The sequence below is a fragment of the Macaca fascicularis genome, chromosome 2 (genome assembly GCF_037993035.2).
Source record: "Macaca fascicularis isolate 582-1 chromosome 2, T2T-MFA8v1.1".
NCBI lineage: Eukaryota > Metazoa > Chordata > Mammalia > Primates > Cercopithecidae > Macaca > Macaca fascicularis.
The window spans coordinates 115576963-115591435 of NC_088376.1; the positions used below are offsets into that span (position 1 = coordinate 115576963).

Consider the following 14473-nt stretch of genomic DNA (forward strand, 5'->3'; position numbering starts at 1 on the left):
TGTGTGCTTGCCAGCCTTCCTGCCTGCCTACCCCCTGCTGCTTCGCTTTGTGGGGGCGTCTGAGCTTGGGCCCACCTGCCTGCCTCACTTGTGGGCAGAGGACCCAGGCCGTGTGAGTTGTCCTGTCCCGGGGAGCAGCTGAGCTGGTCGGGGGTCTCGACCTGTGGGGCTCAGAGGGCTCGGGATCATTTCACCGGGCTGTGGCGATGCTGGGCTGTGGAGGCAGGCCTGGGGCTCCTGTAGGCCTCAGTGAGACTGGCGGCCGATGCCCAGTGTTCACCCTGCTGGCCGCAGTCAGGAACATGTTCACAAAGGCTTTACCTTCAAGCGGTCTAGAGGTGATCTGAAGTGGAGTAACAGGTCCAGATAGGCTACATTCATAAACAAGCTTCAGCAGGTTTTAGGAACACTATGCATTTATGGGACGCAATGGGTCAGAGTGCTGCTGTCCATGGGAGGTGGCCCCAGGGCAGGTCAGTGGGCACGTCCTGTGGTAAGTGGGACTATGGATGTGAGCTCAGGCTGGACTCAGCAGCCTTGCTGGATACCAAGGCCTGTAAGGGCTGGCCCCCTGGTGAATTGTCCCATGCCCTATGTATCTGTGAGTCCTGCAGAGATGACAAATCAGGGGACGGGATCATGTCTAGTCACCGTCTGGGAAAATGCTCCAGGAGTGAACACATTTCAGGCTCTTGACGATGTACCTCCAAACTCTTCGGATGGGTGGGCCAGCCCGCATGTCTGTGCCGGCCTCTGCCCAGTGAGGTCAGAGCCAGGCCACACAGTCAGTCTGACTTTGGTAAAAGTTGAGAGGCAAAACTTGCCTCTTGTTTCAGCTTGCCTTTCTTTGTGTACTTCTGAGAGCGAGCATTCTTTTCATGTTCTAGCCACTGGCCGTTCTTCTGCAGAATGTCTGTTCACATCCCTTGCTGTCTGTTAATGGGGTTTCCAGCCTTCCCCCATTTTTGTAGCCCCTGTAAGAACTTTTTGCTGACTAGCGATATAAATCCTTGTCAAATATTGCAAACATTTTTTTTCTCATTTCATCTGGTTTTAATTTATCCTGGTTTTTAAAAAATGTGTCTGTGGGAGTTTAATTTTTATGTAGTCACATCTATCAGTTTTTTCCATTGTGTTTATTCTCAGAATGCCTCTCCTTGCTCTGAGATTAGATAAGCAGTCATTTGTTCTCTCTTGAGTTATTTTGAGATTTCAGTTTTAACATTTTCTTCTATAATCCTTGTGGCTGGGTTTTGGGGTCTGGCTAGCCCCCGGCCATGCCGGTAGCCTGAGAGGCCCAGCGCCACTTGTTGAACGGCCGCTCTCCCCGCCCCACCCACCCTGCCTGCCTGCCCGCCCTGGTCTCTCCAGGAATCGTGTTCGTTCAGGAAGAGGCCCTGGCCAGCAGCCTCTCGTCCACCGACAGTCTGACTCCCGAGGACCAGCCCATTGCCCAGGGATGTTCTAATTCCTTGGAGTCCATCCCTGCGGGACAGGTAATGCCCTCCTCCCGCTTCTGGGAACCATACATCTGGGGGTGGACCCTTCTGCTTGGGGTTGTGTGCAGTAGGAAGTGGCCTAGCTGGAGCTGAGGCAGATGCTTCCAGGGTTTGGCATCCTCTGCTTTGCGCCACGGTCTTTCTCTTGGACCTGTCTCTAGTTGAGTTTGTCTTCCTGACAAACCCAGTGGTTAAGGATTTATTTTCAGCCTCCCTCCTTCCCTTCCCCACCCCCTTTGGTTGATGGGAACAGGCAGTTCTCTGTCACTGGGCCCAGGATGCGAGGGGGCAGGTGACCCTGTGAGCAGGCTTCCCTAGGGAAGGCATTTCAAAAGGCCCTTGTGCGGGGGCTTGTTTGGGTTTTTTCTGTGTTTCCTGGCACCCCTGGAGCCACTCGGCCCCTTCCCGCATGTCACCCTGGTGGTCTGGGAAATAGTCTAACTCCAGCTCCTCCTCTGTGGTTGTTACTGAGGGTTCCGGAGCCCCTTCCTGTGTCCTGAGAAAAGAGAGGAGGAAAGCAAGGGTGCTTGCTGTGTGCTTGGCGAACGTGCTTGGTGCCTGGGCCTCCCTCCAGCCCCATCTCTGCAGCGGCACAAGGTTATTGCCTTGTGACACTGGGACAGTTTGCAGAGTCCTTGTCTGTCCTCAGTACTCCACAGTACTCTCCCATCACCCTTCCCTGGGCCACAGAGCAAGAGATTCCCAAGCCCTAGGTCTCCCCCAGTTCACAGAGACCACTGGGAGGGACTTGCCAGGGCTGTGTCTACTGCTGGCCAGTTAGGGTCAGACCAAATTTGCAGACTGTCTACCTGGACCCTTGCATAGCACAAGGAGCAGTCAGATGCCGGATCCCTGGAGAGTGGCGAGAGGCTCTGGCCCTGGGTTGGGAGTGTGGGAATCCCAGCCCTGCTGTGTACTGGTGGGATAGCCAAGTGAGTCTCTGCCCTTGGGTCCCAGAGTGGGCCCCAGGGTAGAGTGTGGGGATGGGGAGCCTCCTCAGGGTGGTGATGGAGGACAGAATGCCCAGCTCAGAGTCTGGCACCCGGTAAATGCCGGGGCTGGCTACAGCAGGTGGGGACTGACTGTGTTTCTTTCTCCATCAGGCAGCATCTGATGATTTAAGGGACATGCCAGGAGCTGTTGGTGGTGCAAGGTAAGGAAGAGGTTGGAAAGGGACCTGGGCCTGGCTGCACGGCCTTCTGCACACGCTGTGCTTGCGGGCCGGGGTGGCCAGTCAGGTGTTTTTAAAAATCTGTTCACAGAAGTCCTACAGAACTATTTCTTCCTCTAAAGAGACACAGGTGATGGACTTTTCCATCTCTTTCCAAATTCAATACCTAAACTCTGCTCAGCACATGTTGCCCTACACCAGGGGTTGGCAAGTCAAGGCCTGTGTGTGGCCCACAGCCTGGGAGCTAAGAATGACAGTTACATTCTTTTTTCTTTTTTTTGAGACGGTCTCACTCTGTCACCCAGGCTGGAGTGCAGTGGCATGTTCTCGGCTCACTGCAACCCCCGCCTCCCAGATTAATGCAATTTTCCTGTCTCAGCCTCAGTCTCCTGAGTAGCCCAGACCACAGGCGCACGCCACCACCCCAGCTAATTTTTCATATTTTTAGTAGAGATGGAGATTCACCATGTTGCATAGGCTGGTCTCAAACTCCTGAACTCCAGTGAGCCACCGTGCCTGGCCAGAATGACAGTTGCTTTTTTTTTCTTTGAGACAGAGTCTTGCTCTGTTACCCAGGCTGGAGTGCAGTGGCGTGATCTAGGCTCGCTGCAACCTCCACCTCCCGGGTTCAAGTAATTCTCCTGCCTCAGCCACCCAAGGTGCCCTCCACCACACCTGGCTAATTTTTCTGTTTTTAGTAGACATGGGGTTTCGCCATGTTGGACAGTTACATTCTTAAAGGGCTGTTAAAGATCTTATGGACAGGGTAGCCCATAAATCCCCAAATGTGTACTCTGACCCTTTGCAGAAGTTTACCAACTCCCATTCTACACGCGAGGGCTGCAGTGGCCAAGAAGAGCTGGAATTTTAAGTGTGAAGGTCCTAAGACCTGACCCAGCCCACTTCCTTGCCACGGAGGCCACCAGGGGCGACAAGTAGATTCATGCCCTGGAGTGTTCGTTCTCTCTAGGGCTTATGGCAGCAGCTGAATGACTTAGAAGTCCACGAGAGTGCTTCTGTTGTGGGAACTCGTGGTCTGGGCATAGCTGTGCCGGGCACCTATGTTCCAAGCCCCTGAAAGCATAGACTCTGACCAAACTGGCGACCCAGCCTTCCAGCAGGCAGCACTGGCTCCCACCAGGGCCCTCATCCTGGGAGCTGACTTGGCTGTGTGGGAGGCTTGGGAGACCCATGGGTTGGTTTCTTAGGGTCAGGGTGTAGCAGCGGGCTCCAGAGGTGGGAGGTGGGAGGTGGGAGGTGGGAGGTGGGAGGTGGGAGGTGGGAGGGGCCCCTCCCAGCATGCTACTGACCTGGCCTCTCCCTGCACAGCCCAGACCATGCCGAGCCGGAGGTTCAGGTGGTGCCCGGGTCTGGCCAGATCATCTTCCTGCCCTTCACCTGCATTGGCTACACAGCCACCAACCAGGACTTCATCCAGCGCCTGAGCACGCTGATCCGGCAGGCCATCGAGCGGCAGCTGCCTGCCTGGATCGAGGCTGCCAACCAGCGGGAGGAGGGCCAGGGCGAGGAGGAGGAGGAGGAGGAGGAGGAAGAGGAGGATGTTGCTGAGAACCGCTACTTTGAAATGGGGCCCCCGGACGTGGAGGAGGAGGAGGAAGGAGGCCAGGGGGAGGAAGAGGAGGAGGAGGAAGAGGAGGATGAAGAGGCCGAGGAGGAGCGCCTGGCTCTGGAGTGGGCCCTGGGCGCGGACGAGGACTTCCTGCTGGAGCACATCCGCATCCTCAAGGTGCTGTGGTGCTTCCTGATCCATGTGCAGGGCAGTATCCGCCAGTTCGCCGCCTGCCTCGTGCTCACCGACTTCGGCATCGCAGTCTTCGAGATCCCGCACCAGGAGTCTCGGGGCAGCAGCCAGCACATCCTCTCCTCCCTGCGCTTTGTCTTCTGCTTTCCGCATGGCGACCTCACCGAGTTCGGCTTCCTCATGCCAGAGCTGTGTCTGGTGCTTAAGGTACGGCACAGTGAGAACACCCTCTTCATCATCTCAGACGCCGCCAACCTGCACGAGTTCCACGCGGACCTGCGTTCATGCTTTGCACCCCAGCACATGGCCATGCTGTGTAGCCCCATCCTCTACGGCAGCCACACCAGCCTGCAGGAGTTCCTGCGCCAGCTGCTCACCTTCTACAAGGTGGCTGGCGGCTGCCAGGAGCGCAGCCAGGGCTGCTTCCCCGTCTACCTGGTCTACAGCGACAAGCGCATGGTGCAGACAGCCGCCGGGGACTACTCAGGCAACATCGAGTGGGCCAGTTGCACACTCTGCTCCGCCGTGCGGCGCTCCTGCTGCGCGCCCTCTGAGGCCGTCAAGTCCGCTGCCATCCCCTACTGGCTATTGCTCACACCCCAGCACCTCAACGTCATCAAGGCCGACTTCAACCCCATGCCCAACCGTGGCACCCACAACTGTCGCAACCGCAACAGCTTCAAGCTCAGTCGCGTGCCGCTCTCCACCGTGCTGCTGGACCCCACACGCAGCTGCACCCAGCCTCGGGGCGCCTTTGCTGACGGCCACGTGCTCGAGCTGCTCGTGGGGTACCGCTTTGTCACTGCCATCTTCGTGCTGCCCCATGAGAAGTTCCACTTCCTGCGTATCTACAGCCAGCTGCGGGCCTCGCTGCAGGACCTGAAGACTGTGGTCATCGCCAAGACCCCTGGGACGGGAGGCAGCCCCCAGGGCCCCTTTGCGGATGGCCAGCCTGCTGAGCGCAGGGTCAGGTGAGATCAAGCACAGCTCTCAGGGGCCCGGGGGCATGGGTCTGGCATGTGTGTGATCTCAGCATCTGCAGCTCATGTGTGGGCTGGAGGTTGCTGCGAGAGCGGGGCCCCCTCCCCCCACCCCTTGCCCCCCAGCCTCCCTCTACATCACCACCTACATCACCCCAGGTTTGGTGCCAGGCTGCTCTTTATCTCAGTGCTGTAGAAGAAGCCCAGGAAAGCTGTCCTCTCACAAAATGGGTTGGCCCAGCCTCTTGCCACCCATGCAGGGCAGGCCAAGGGAGCTGCCCCGACTTTGCCTGCCCAGTGGGAGAGCAACAGGTTGCAGCACACTGAGGCCAGGAGAGCTGTCGCCCTGGCTGCTGTGCTCCACTGGACCCAAGCATGGTCTCTAGGCACCACCCCCGCCAGGGTCATAGTCCCATGGATGGCTCTGTGGGCCAGGATCTGCCTTAGGCTTCACCCATCTCAACATGTTGCTGTGTTGTTCAGGCTGGTCTCAAACTTTGGGCTCAAACAGTCCTCCCACCTCAGCCTCCCAAAGTGCTGGGATTATAGGCGTGAGCCACCGTGCCCAGCCGTGCTGTTCTGTTCTCCCATAGAGAAGCTGGTGGAGGTCCGCAGTGACCCATAGATGATGTGTGATACATGCAGTCTCCTCACTCTGAAGCTGCACATGCGATGTGAATCTTCATTTGGGCTCCACTGTTAATATGGTGTTTTTCGGGGGGTACAGCAATGACCAGCGTCCCCAGGAGGTCCCAGCAGAGGCTCTGGCCCCAGCCCCAGTGGAAGTCCCAGCTCCAGCCCCTGCAGCAGCCTCAGCCTCAGGCCCAGGGAAGACTCCGGCCCCAGCAGAGACCTCAACTTCAACTTTGGTCCCAAAGGAGACCCCAGTGGAGGCTCCAGCCCCACCCCCAGCCGAAGCCCCTGCCCAGTACCCGAGCGAGCACCTCATCCAGGCCACCTCGGAGGAGAATCAGATCCCCTCGCACTTGCCTGCCTGCCCATCACTCCGGCACGTCGCCAGCCTGCGGGGCAGCGCCATCATCGAGCTCTTCCACAGCAGCATTGCTGAGGTAGTGGCCCGGGTGTGGGTGCCAGCTATGGCACAGCCAGCCCTGAGGGCGAGGCCCAGCTTCGCTTCAGGTCAGCCTTAGATCCCTGGACTTTCCTGATGTCAGGGAGTCCTCAGCTGAGCTGCTCACAGCTTTGAGGACCTGGGCAGTGAGGTCCTGAGTTGCCCTCCCCTCGCTATTTGTGCTGTGTCACCACCTCCTGTGCCACTTCCAGCCCCAGGTAGAACCCCCTCCCACAGCCGTCTCCCACCCGTCACTTCCTCTCTGCCTTGAAGCACATGGACTCACTGGTGAGCCAAGAGGGGCTTCACATGTCTCCTTGTGGGAGCTGTGGGCATGTCCCTGGTATGTGCAGGTTGCTAGGGTGGTGGAGCTGACAGGAGTGCCCCCGTCTCCAGGTTGAAAACGAGGAGCTGAGGCACCTCATGTGGTCCTCGGTGGTGTTCTACCAGACCCCAGGGCTAGAGGTGACCGCCTGCGTGCTGCTCTCTACCAAGGCTGTGTACTTTGTGCTCCATGACGGCCTCCGCCGCTACTTCTCAGAGCCACTACAGGGTAGGCACAGGGCCTGCTGGGGCTCAGGAGCTTGGAGTGTGTGGTTGGGACAGGCTGGGGGTCATTCTCTGGAGCCTTCTGTGTGACTTCAGGCAGCAGTCAGTGACTTGGCTGCAGTGGGCTGAGAGTTGCTTGTCTGAGGAAGGGGAGCTGTCATGAGGGAGGGGTCCATGGCCAGATGTGAACGCAGAATGCACTGTGCCAGGGCCCCTGATGAGAAGGGGTCAGGCAGCCTCTGCCCCTGGGGCCGCACAGGAAGCCTTAGTCAATGATGTGGTGACTCCCCTGAGCTGGGTGAGGCTCAGACTCCAGACAGCATTGCCTATGGGGCCTTGCGTGGGTGGAAGCGGGAATAGCTCCTTGCCAGGCCTGGCCAGGCCAACCAAGAGGACCTGTTCCTGCTGGACGTGTTGCACACCTAGGACCCTTGTGCTTGCCTGCCACCGCCTCCCTCTGTCCCTTTCTCCATCACACAGATTTCTGGCATCAGAAAAACACCGACTACAACAACAGCCCCTTCCACATCTCCCAGTGCTTTGTGCTAAAGCTTAGTGACCTGCAGTCCGTCAATGTGGGGCTTTTCGACCAGCATTTCCGCCTGACGGGTGAGTGACCCTCTGTGCTTTGTCCTATTTCAGGTGAAGGCCAGCATCACCAGTGGGCTTCCACCTTCCGTATGGGGGTGGGTTATCATAGACAGTTATCTCTGTGCTCAAGAGCCGCTTCTTACCCGGGGCGGGAGGAAGCAGCTTCAGGAACTGCTGAGAGAGCAGAACTCATGCTCCCGGGCTCAGAGCAGGAGGCAGGGTGTGCGGCAAGCACTGGCCCGGACAGAAGCAGAGTGGGCCCTGGTCTTGGGCAGGATGTTTCTGACTCACACTTCCTGGGGAGAGAAAACTAAGCTCTTTGCCTAATGCCTCTGTCTCCCCTTCCAGAAAAATGCCTAAGCTCTTCCGGCCTGAAGGAATGGCCACTTCCCAGGGCTCCATGATGCTTTCCTACGTGGGCCCTCCTGGCGCTGGCCTCTGGGCTGAGGCTTGCTAGGGGCTCGGGGTGGCTGTCAGTGGCAGGGATAGGGCTGGGGAGCAGTGGCCTGTGGCCCTGACCATCCCCTCTCGTGCAGGTTCCACCCCGGTGCAGGTGGTCACGTGCTTGACGCGGGACAGCTACCTGACGCACTGCTTCCTCCAGCACCTCATGGTCGTGCTGTCCTCTCTGGAACGCACTCCCTCACCAGAGCCTGTTGACAAGGACTTCTACTCCGAGTTTGGGAACAAGACCACAGGTACCCCTGTCTAGCTCAGGCTGCAGACAGGCTGCCTGGACAGACATCACAGGCCCCAGGGTGGCTCTCTGTGCCCCAGAACCCTCTCTGCTTCTGTCTCTCTTTTCTCACTTAGCTGGCCAGGGTTTTATGTGGGGCTTTTCTATGGCAGAGTCTCCACCCCAGCAGTCCCTCAACCATCTGGCAGACACATCTCTGGTGCCTGCTCTGGGCTCCTGGCCTGTGGGCCCCATACTTGGAGCATCCTCTCCTGCCTCTCTCATGCTGGGGTCTCTCAGTTGACTTGGGGCCCTTGGTGCTCCCAGCCCCACGAGGGGCCGGTTCCAGGCTACAGCCTTGGTGGCATCTCTCTGCAGGGAAGATGGAGAACTATGAGCTGATCCACTCTAGTCGTGTCAAGTTCACCTACCCCAGTGAGGAGGAGATTGGGGACCTGACGTTCATTGTGGCCCAAAAGATGGCTGAGCCAGAGAAGGCCCCAGCCCTCAGCATCCTGCTGTATGTGCAGGCCTTCCAGGTGGGCATGCCACCCCCTGGGTGCTGCAGGGGCCCCCTGCGCCCCAAGACACTCGTGCTCACCAGCTCTGAGATCTTCCTCCTGGATGAGGACTGTATCCATTACCCGCTGCCCGAGTTTGCCAAAGAACCGCCGCAGAGAGACAGGTACCGGCTGGACGATGGCCGCCGCGTCCGGGACCTGGACCGAGTGCTCATGGGCTACCAGACCTACCCACAGGCCCTCACCCTCGTCTTTGATGATGTGCAAGGTCATGACCTCATGGGCAGTGTCACCCTGGACCACTTTGGGGAGGTGCCAGGTGGCCCAGCTAGAGCCGGCCAGGGCCGTGAAGTCCAGTGGCAGGTGTTTGTCCCCAGTGCCGAGAGCCGAGAGAAGCTCATCTCGCTGCTGGCTCGCCAGTGGGAGGCCCTGTGTGGCCGTGAGCTGCCTGTCGAGCTCACCGGCTAGCCCAGGCCACAGCCAGCCATCACCGCCTGCCGTGTCTAGCCTGGTGCCTACTGGGGCAGGGCAGCAGGCTTTTGTGTTCTCTTAAAATGTTTTCTCCTCCCTTTGGTACCTTAATTTGACTGTCCTCACAGAGAACGTGAACGTGTGTGTGTTGTGTTAATTCTTTCTCATGTTGGGAGTGAGAATGCCGGGCGCCTCCAGGGCTGTCGGTGTGCTGTCAGCCTCCTGCAGGTGGTGCGGCCGTGCACACCTGTGTCGTGTCTGCTGTTGTGGGACTGTTGTTAACACGTGATGCTGTGGGTCTGACTTTCTCTTCTACACGTCCTTTCTTGAAATGTTGAGTCCAGTCCTTTGTTGCTGTTGCTGTCGTTGTGGGCATCTTGCTGCTAATCCTGAGGCTGGTAGCAGAATGCACATTGGAAGCTCCCACCCCATATTGTTCTTCAAAGTGGAGGTCTCCCCTGATCCAGACAAATGGGAGAGCCCGTGGGGGCAGGGGACCTGGAGCTGCCAGCACCAAGTGTGATTCCTGCTGCCTGTATTCTCTATTCCAATAAAGCAGAGTTTGACACCGTTTGCATCTTCTAAATCAAGGGTCATTGGGATCCCAGCAGGGCTTCCCTCTGGGGCATGGTTGCAGGTGGAGAGAGGGTGCCCTGGAGACACAGGAGGGTGAGGGGTTGGGGGAAAGGAAGGAGCAGCCCTCCAGGAACCAGATACTTCTTGGAACATGGGAGGCATGACAGGGCCATGGCCTCTCTGGACAGTGCCATGCTGGGCTGTGGCTAAACCATGAGCCCAGGGCAAACAAGAAGTCTGTGAAACTCTTCAGGGCACCCCTGCCACACCAGCCGCTGCCCCTCTGCCTGAGTGCAGGGCATGCCACCCTCTTCAGGCCGTCCTGCAGGTCTTGTGTGTCAGTCACCCCAGGGCCTAACCCCGCCTGTCTCAACCCCTGTGGAGAGTAGGGGAGGGGCGAGGGGAACAGAGATCCCGGAGTCTGGGATGGCTGGTGGGGGCCGGGGCATCTCACCAAGGTGGCCCTTGAATGGCAGCAGGGGAGGCCTGTGGGGAGGTGGACCCAGGTGGTGGACAGTGGAGGGAGGGGCGCATGCTCATCTGTGTCTGTCTTCATGTCCCTGAAACAGGCTCGTGGGCCCCTCCCTGAGGGTTGCTTCAGGGAGCCTGATGAGGTAGGACCTGGGATTTTGGGAGCCAACCCCATGCCACACTCTTCCCCAACTCCATTCCTGCTGCCAGAGTGGGACCCATGAGCCCCGCATAATTCATCCTGGCCCAGCCAGGAGCCTCAGCCCCCAGGACCTTGGGGCCGCTGGGCCAGGCAGGGCTGTGGAGATGTGGGTGGCGTGGCCAGCCTGGCTCCCAGACCTGCTTCTGCTCCCCAGTTTCCCTTGGTGCCAGCAGGGTGGGGGTCCTGCCTGGAGGACCCTGCACCCCCAGAAAGACTGTGGGTGTGGGGAATGGGGGGAAGGTCTCCCCTTGCAACCCCCATCCCAGCCAGATCTCAGAGGCCTGCCTGAAGGCCCCTCCAAACTGATGGGAGTGGAGGTGTGCTGGGGAGGAGAAAATTTCCCCAACCTGGCCTTTACCGAAGCATTTACAGATGGCCACCGGGCTCTGGCCCACTCCTGTCTCCCCAGCTGTTACACCATCTGCAGTTGGGGGTAGTGACAACGGGAGGCAAGGCCCACCACGTGCAGCCCTGGCACGCAGAGGCCCTCAGCCTGGGCCCACTGCACCTCCCGGGGGTGCTGGCTGTGCAGGCAGCGGTGGCTTCACAGGCAGTAGCCCTGGGATTGGATTTGAAAACTGATTACCTCGGAAAAGCTACCCAGCCCCTCTGAGCCTCAGTTTCCCCACCAGTAACAGAGGGATCATAAAAGTAGCCACCTCCATTAATTTATTCCTTCTGCACATGTGTACTGAGCATCTACCGTACGTACCAGCCAGACAGCGCCTCTACTCTCCCACAGCTAATGTTCCAGGGGAGACAAATGGAACAAGCCAATGTCAGCTGGTGGCCTGTGCTGCCAGGAGGTGAACCAGGTACAGGGCCACCTGCAGGCTGAGACCAGGGAGGCGCTCTGAGGTGGTGGCCCTTGACCTGAGACTGCACTTGTGAGAAGGAGCCAGAGTGTGACAATCTGGGGTAGCAGCACATGACGGGGGAGCTCACTGAAGGAGCAGAGAGGCCTGTGCGGCTGGAGCACACCTGGCTGGGGAGAGTCCAGAGAGACCAGCAGGCTGGAGTGGGGTTTGGAGGTGCTGCAGCAAGCTGGCTGAGCATGGGCTGCTGAGTAGGGGGCAGATAGGGAAGGAGGGAGGGTGGATGGGGGTTGGCAGGCGGGACCAGCTGCTTGGGAGTGGCTGGGGCTGATGAGGGGATGCAGGTCTGGTGGGCTAGCAAGGTGCCTGTAGCGAGTCAGAGCCCCATGAGCACCCTGGAGCTGGAAAGATGGAGGCAGGAACAGACAGACCCATTCAGGGGCTGCCCTGCCTTCCGCCGACCAGAACCCCCAGAGTCTCTGGATGAAACACACTGGACTCGCAGGCGGGGGAGTCGCTCACGTGTGCCTTTGGATTTGCTTCAGAACCCCTGATAGAGCCCACGTCCTGGGGTTCATGTGGCCTGGGCTTCCAGGTTGTGATGCCAGGAGGGTCCCGGCTGGGAAGCCCTGAGCAGGGCTCAGGCCGTCCATGGGGGGTCAGTGGCCAGCACCTTCCCTTCCGCCTGCAGGCTGCTGATACGCAGGAGGAAATCCTGGCGGGTTCCTGTGGGGGTGAGCTGGCGGGGCCTCCGGGCTGCTTTTAAGGCCACTGCCCGCCCCGTCCTGCCTGCCTGTGCTGTGCCTGCCTCCTAGAGCTCATTCCCTACGCCACCAGCTGCCCTGACTCTGTCCTGGACAGCGTGCCCACCAGCCATGGCGGGGCCCCAGGGCCTCCTCCCGCTCTGCCTCCTGGCCTTCTGCCTGGCAGTCTTCATCAGGGGGCAGGTAAGTGTGAGCCAGTTGCAGGGGCACACGGTGTCTGGGCCCTGCCAGCCGGTGGTGGGAACAGGGAGGGACTGGACGTGGAGGGGCATGGGCCTGGGGAGAAACCGCCGCTGGCGCCTTGTCTGGCCTCTGGGCAGGCCTAGGGGCTGGCTATTGTGCCCACCTCCCCAGGCTGAGGTCTGCACCCAGCCACCCAGGGTTCAGGGGTGTGTCAGCCTGCCCTCCTCTGACTATGCTGAGCCAGGGCTCCCCAGCCTGCAGCTGAAGGGTACAGAGGCAGGCCCGTCCCACCCTTCTGGCCCAGACGGAGGCCCAGGTCTTACGCGGCCCTCACCTGGGGGTTGAAGATGTGATCACCTCTAACCCCCGAGGACTACAGATTCACATGGGGCACGTGTGTGCATGTGTGTGCCTGTGTCCAGCCCCAAGAGTACTGGGAAGCAGAATGAGTCACTCACCCCCAGTGCCCGGGGTTATGAGCAGCTGGCAAGGACACACTTCAGCCTCAGAGCTGCCACAGCCCCGGGCAGGTCCCCTTGAATCCTCACAGCTGTGGGGCAACTCCTTCTGTCCTCATGAGGAAGCCAAAGCCCTAGGATGACGGGGACAGGCCATTCCCACTCTGAAGCCATGTTCCAAACCCCTGCCTGTAATGGCCATCCGTTTGTGCTGGCGAGCAGACAGGGTCCCGGTATGCAGCCATGGCCAGCCCCTCAGTCAGGTCCCTGTGACAGGCTCCTGGCTGCAGGTCTGCTCAGGCCCCACGGTAGGGGCCTCCGGGAGCTTCTGAAAGAGCCTCCCACCCTGGTGATGGGGGTAGTTTGTCTCCTGTGAGGCCCAGCGTGTCTGCCTCTTGGGGCAGCTACCACCATCCCCATGGCACTGATGGGCAGACCAAGGTCCAGAGAGGGGAGGACTTGCCTAGGATCCCACAGGCACTCCAGCAAGGGACCCAGGCCCCCTGCCACCATCAGGCGCTTTCTCTTGGATGCCTGTGGTCCCTCCGAGAGGCAGCAGGGAGAGTGGCCTCACCAGCTTCAGGACCAGGCCAGGGCTGGGGACAGGAAGATATGAGGCTGAGAAGGTAACAGTGATGGGGGAAGAGCCAAGGGCTCCAGGGCTGTGCTGAGAGCCCTGCAGGTGAGCTCCTGCCCTCCCCTTAACTCAGTTTTGCCCTGTGTACCATGCAAGGGAATTTCAAAGGCCTCCGCCACCTCCTCATGCTCTGGGCAGTGAGGACAGAGGTCAGTGAGGAGCCTCAGATTAGAGTTTTTTCCTTGTCAGAGACCTATGGCTGTGACTACTCCTTGTGGATGGGGCTGCAGCAGTGCTGGCCACTCTAACACAGCCACCTGGCCTCTATTCCAGCACCCTGCGTAGCTAAGATTCATGGTAAATGCAGTTGGCCCTCTGTATCTGTGCACCCTGTACTTGGGTTCAACCAACCCTGGATTGAAAATATTCAGATGCGGGGCCGGGCGTGGTGGCTCAAGCCTGTAATCCCAGCACTTTGGGAGGCCGATACGGGTGGATCACAAGGTCAGGAGATCGAGACCAGCCTGGCTAACACGGTGAAACCCCGTCTCTACTAAAAAAATATAAAAAACTAGCCGGGCGAGGTGGCGGGCGCCTGTAGTCCCAGTTACTCGGAAGGCTGAGGCAGGAGAATGGCGTAGACCTGGGAGGTGGAGCTTGCAGTGAGCTGAGATCCGGCCACTGCACTCCAGCCTGGGCGACAGAGCAAGACTCCGTCTCAAAAAAAAAAAAAAAAAAAAAAAAATATTCAGATGCCAGGTGTGGTGGCTCATGCCTGTAATCCCAGCACTTTGGGAGGCCAAGGCAGGCGGATCACAAGGTCAGGAGATCGAGACCACGGCGAAACCCCGTCTCTACTAAAAATACAAAAAATTAGCCAGGCGCAGTGGTGGGCGCCTGTAGTCCCAGCCACTCGGGAGGCTGAGGCAGGAGAATGGTGTGAACCTGGGAGGCGGAGCTTGCAGTGAGCTGAGATCGTGCCACTGCACTCCAGCCTGGGTGACAGAGCGAGACTCCATCTCAAAAAAAAAAAAAAAAGGAAATATTCAGGAAAAAAAGTGGCATATCTACTGAACATGTTCAGACTTTTTTTTTGAGATGGAGTCTCACTCTATTGCCCAGGTTGGAGGGCAGT

The 14473-nt window shown here is 58.9% G+C and overlaps 2 protein-coding genes across 13 annotated transcripts in view; both read left to right on the forward strand.

Annotated features, from left to right (window-relative positions):
* Positions 1–9865, forward strand: part of NISCH (nischarin) — a 38686-nt gene extending 28821 nt beyond the window's left edge. For both annotated transcript variants that reach the window (XM_005547348.4, XM_074032416.1), the window contains 8 exons: positions 1372–1496; positions 2603–2652; positions 4000–5403; positions 6140–6482; positions 6881–7037; positions 7514–7642; positions 8161–8322; positions 8679–9865. In XM_005547348.4, the coding sequence (XP_005547405.2) occupies positions 1372–1496; positions 2603–2652; positions 4000–5403; positions 6140–6482; positions 6881–7037; positions 7514–7642; positions 8161–8322; positions 8679–9289 (2981 nt within the window). In that variant the 3' untranslated portion in view covers positions 9290–9865. The remainder of the gene's footprint in view (positions 1–1371; positions 1497–2602; positions 2653–3999; positions 5404–6139; positions 6483–6880; positions 7038–7513; positions 7643–8160; positions 8323–8678) is intronic.
* A 2280-nt stretch (positions 9866–12145) lies between these two features.
* STAB1 (stabilin 1) overlaps positions 12146–14473 on the forward strand; it is a 30128-nt gene continuing 27800 nt past the window's right edge. For all 11 annotated transcript variants that reach the window (XR_012431249.1, XR_012431248.1, XR_012431250.1 and 8 more), the window contains exon 1: positions 12146–12303. Coding sequence is in view for 6 of the 11 variants with exons in the window: in XM_005547352.4 (XP_005547409.3) it covers positions 12232–12303 (72 nt within the window). In the remaining 5 variants the exon portion in view is untranslated. The remainder of the gene's footprint in view (positions 12304–14473) is intronic.